A 1,668-nucleotide genomic window follows, 5' to 3' on the forward strand; every position below is an offset into this window, starting at 1 on the left:
CACTTTCATTGTCCTTGCCTTTGGAGACATATCTTGAAAGAAGTTGCTGTATTTAAGCTTTGAACACAGTTCTCCCTGAGTCCTTTCCTAATATTTTTAGTGGTCAAATTAATGCAAAGTGTTTTCTCTTTCCAGATATTTTCCTTACCTTGGGCTCCTCAACCAGTCCAGTGACTTCCGTGGAAGTGTGGATGGGACGAACAGAGATCAGAGATGAGGGCACTGTAGGTAGCCTCAGTTCATGGCCTATTGACCATCTTCACTCATTCCAATTAACTTGAGGAAAGCCCTCTTCACATCTTTATTCCTGAGGCTATAGATGATGGGATTGAGAAAAGCAGAAATCACATTGTAGAACAGGGCCAACTTCTTGTCATCCTCTGGGGAGGCTTCAGAGCTAGGCCTCATATACATGACCATGCATGGAATACAGAACATAGTGACCACAGTAATGTGTGAGGCACAGGTGGAGAAGGCTTTTATTCTTCCCTGTGTGGAGCGAATCTTTAGAATGGCCATAAAGATGTGAACATATGAGGTCAGGATGAGAGATAATGGGATCAGGAGTAAGATGAAACCTAAGATAAAGTCCACTTGGTCATTGAGGGATGTATCTGCACAGGCCAACTTCAAGACAGCAGGAATTTCACAAAAGAAGTGGTTGATTTCATTGGGGCCACAGTAGGGCAGATTCATTGCAAAGACTGTGTAGACAAGGGCGCAGGTGAGACCACAAAGGGCAGAGCTGACTGCCAGGACTACACACAGGGTTTGACCCATCTTGATCCCATAATGGAGTGGATAGCAGATGGCAACATATCTGTCATAGGCCATGGCTGCAAAAATCCAGGTCTCAGTGATGCCTAAGGTCAGGAAAATGTACATCTGGACCACACACCCAATATAAGATATGGTCTTTCTCTTGCTTATTAGATGGACCAACATCTGGGGCACTGTGGTGGTGGCATAGCTAAGATCCAGTACAGAAAGGATGCTGAGGAAGAAGTACATGGGGGTGTGTAGGCGTGCATCTACTCTGATCAGGGTAACAATGAGCCCATTGCCCAGGACTGTAAATAAGTAAAGAAAGAGGAAGAGGAAGAAAAGGATCCAGTTGGTCCTGGGATTTCTGGAGAAGCCCAGGAAGATAAACTCAGTTACAGAAGTGTCATTTCTCCAGCCTCGGCTATGCATGGCCTTCATTCTGAGGAAAGAAGAGAACATATTCCTGAATCCCTTGCTGTCTCAATGAGAGGACACCACATGAGATCCACAAATGCAGGGACCAAAGGCATCTTGTAACTAAACAATCAAACCAAGTATGCACTTCCATGCCCAGGGAACATTCTGTTCCAATCGGCCAACTGTTGCTCCAGGCACTTAGTAGGGATTCTAGAAATATGTATTGGTTTGTCTAACAAACTAGCTGTCATAATATTCCAAGGGTGCTCTGGAAGGAATTGTACCAGCAGAAGTCTTTTGAAGAATACACACACACACACACACACACACACACACACACACACACACCATAAACCAAAGTACAGGGGCTAGAAAAATAAAAAATGTTTTATAGTAAACCAAAAGTTGTAGTGGTCTCTGTAATTCTTAAAGTCATTCTTTCAAGTATCAAGGCTGTTAGGTGTTGGAAAGAACAGTGTAGGTGTG

General features: G+C 43.9%; 1 protein-coding gene across 1 annotated transcript; it reads right to left on the reverse strand.

Annotated features, from left to right (window-relative positions):
- Positions 1–246: 246 nt before the first annotated feature.
- Positions 247–1,194, reverse strand: LOC116879104 (olfactory receptor 2A5-like). The gene has a single exon (XM_032877034.1). The coding sequence runs from the start codon at positions 1,192–1,194 to the stop codon at positions 247–249; it is 948 nt and encodes a 315-aa protein (XP_032732925.1).
- Between the last annotated feature and the right edge of the window lie 474 nt (positions 1,195–1,668).

This window comes from Lontra canadensis, unplaced genomic scaffold (assembly GCF_010015895.1).
Source record: "Lontra canadensis isolate GAN:19392208 unplaced genomic scaffold, GSC_riverotter_1.0 scaffold60, whole genome shotgun sequence".
NCBI lineage: Eukaryota > Metazoa > Chordata > Mammalia > Carnivora > Mustelidae > Lontra > Lontra canadensis.

Bases quoted from the DNA above. Each gene is read 5' to 3' on its own strand.
- LOC116879104 (XM_032877034.1), bottom strand. From the start codon at position 1,194: ATGCATAGCCGAGGCTGGAGAAATGACACTTCTGTAACTGAGTTTATC.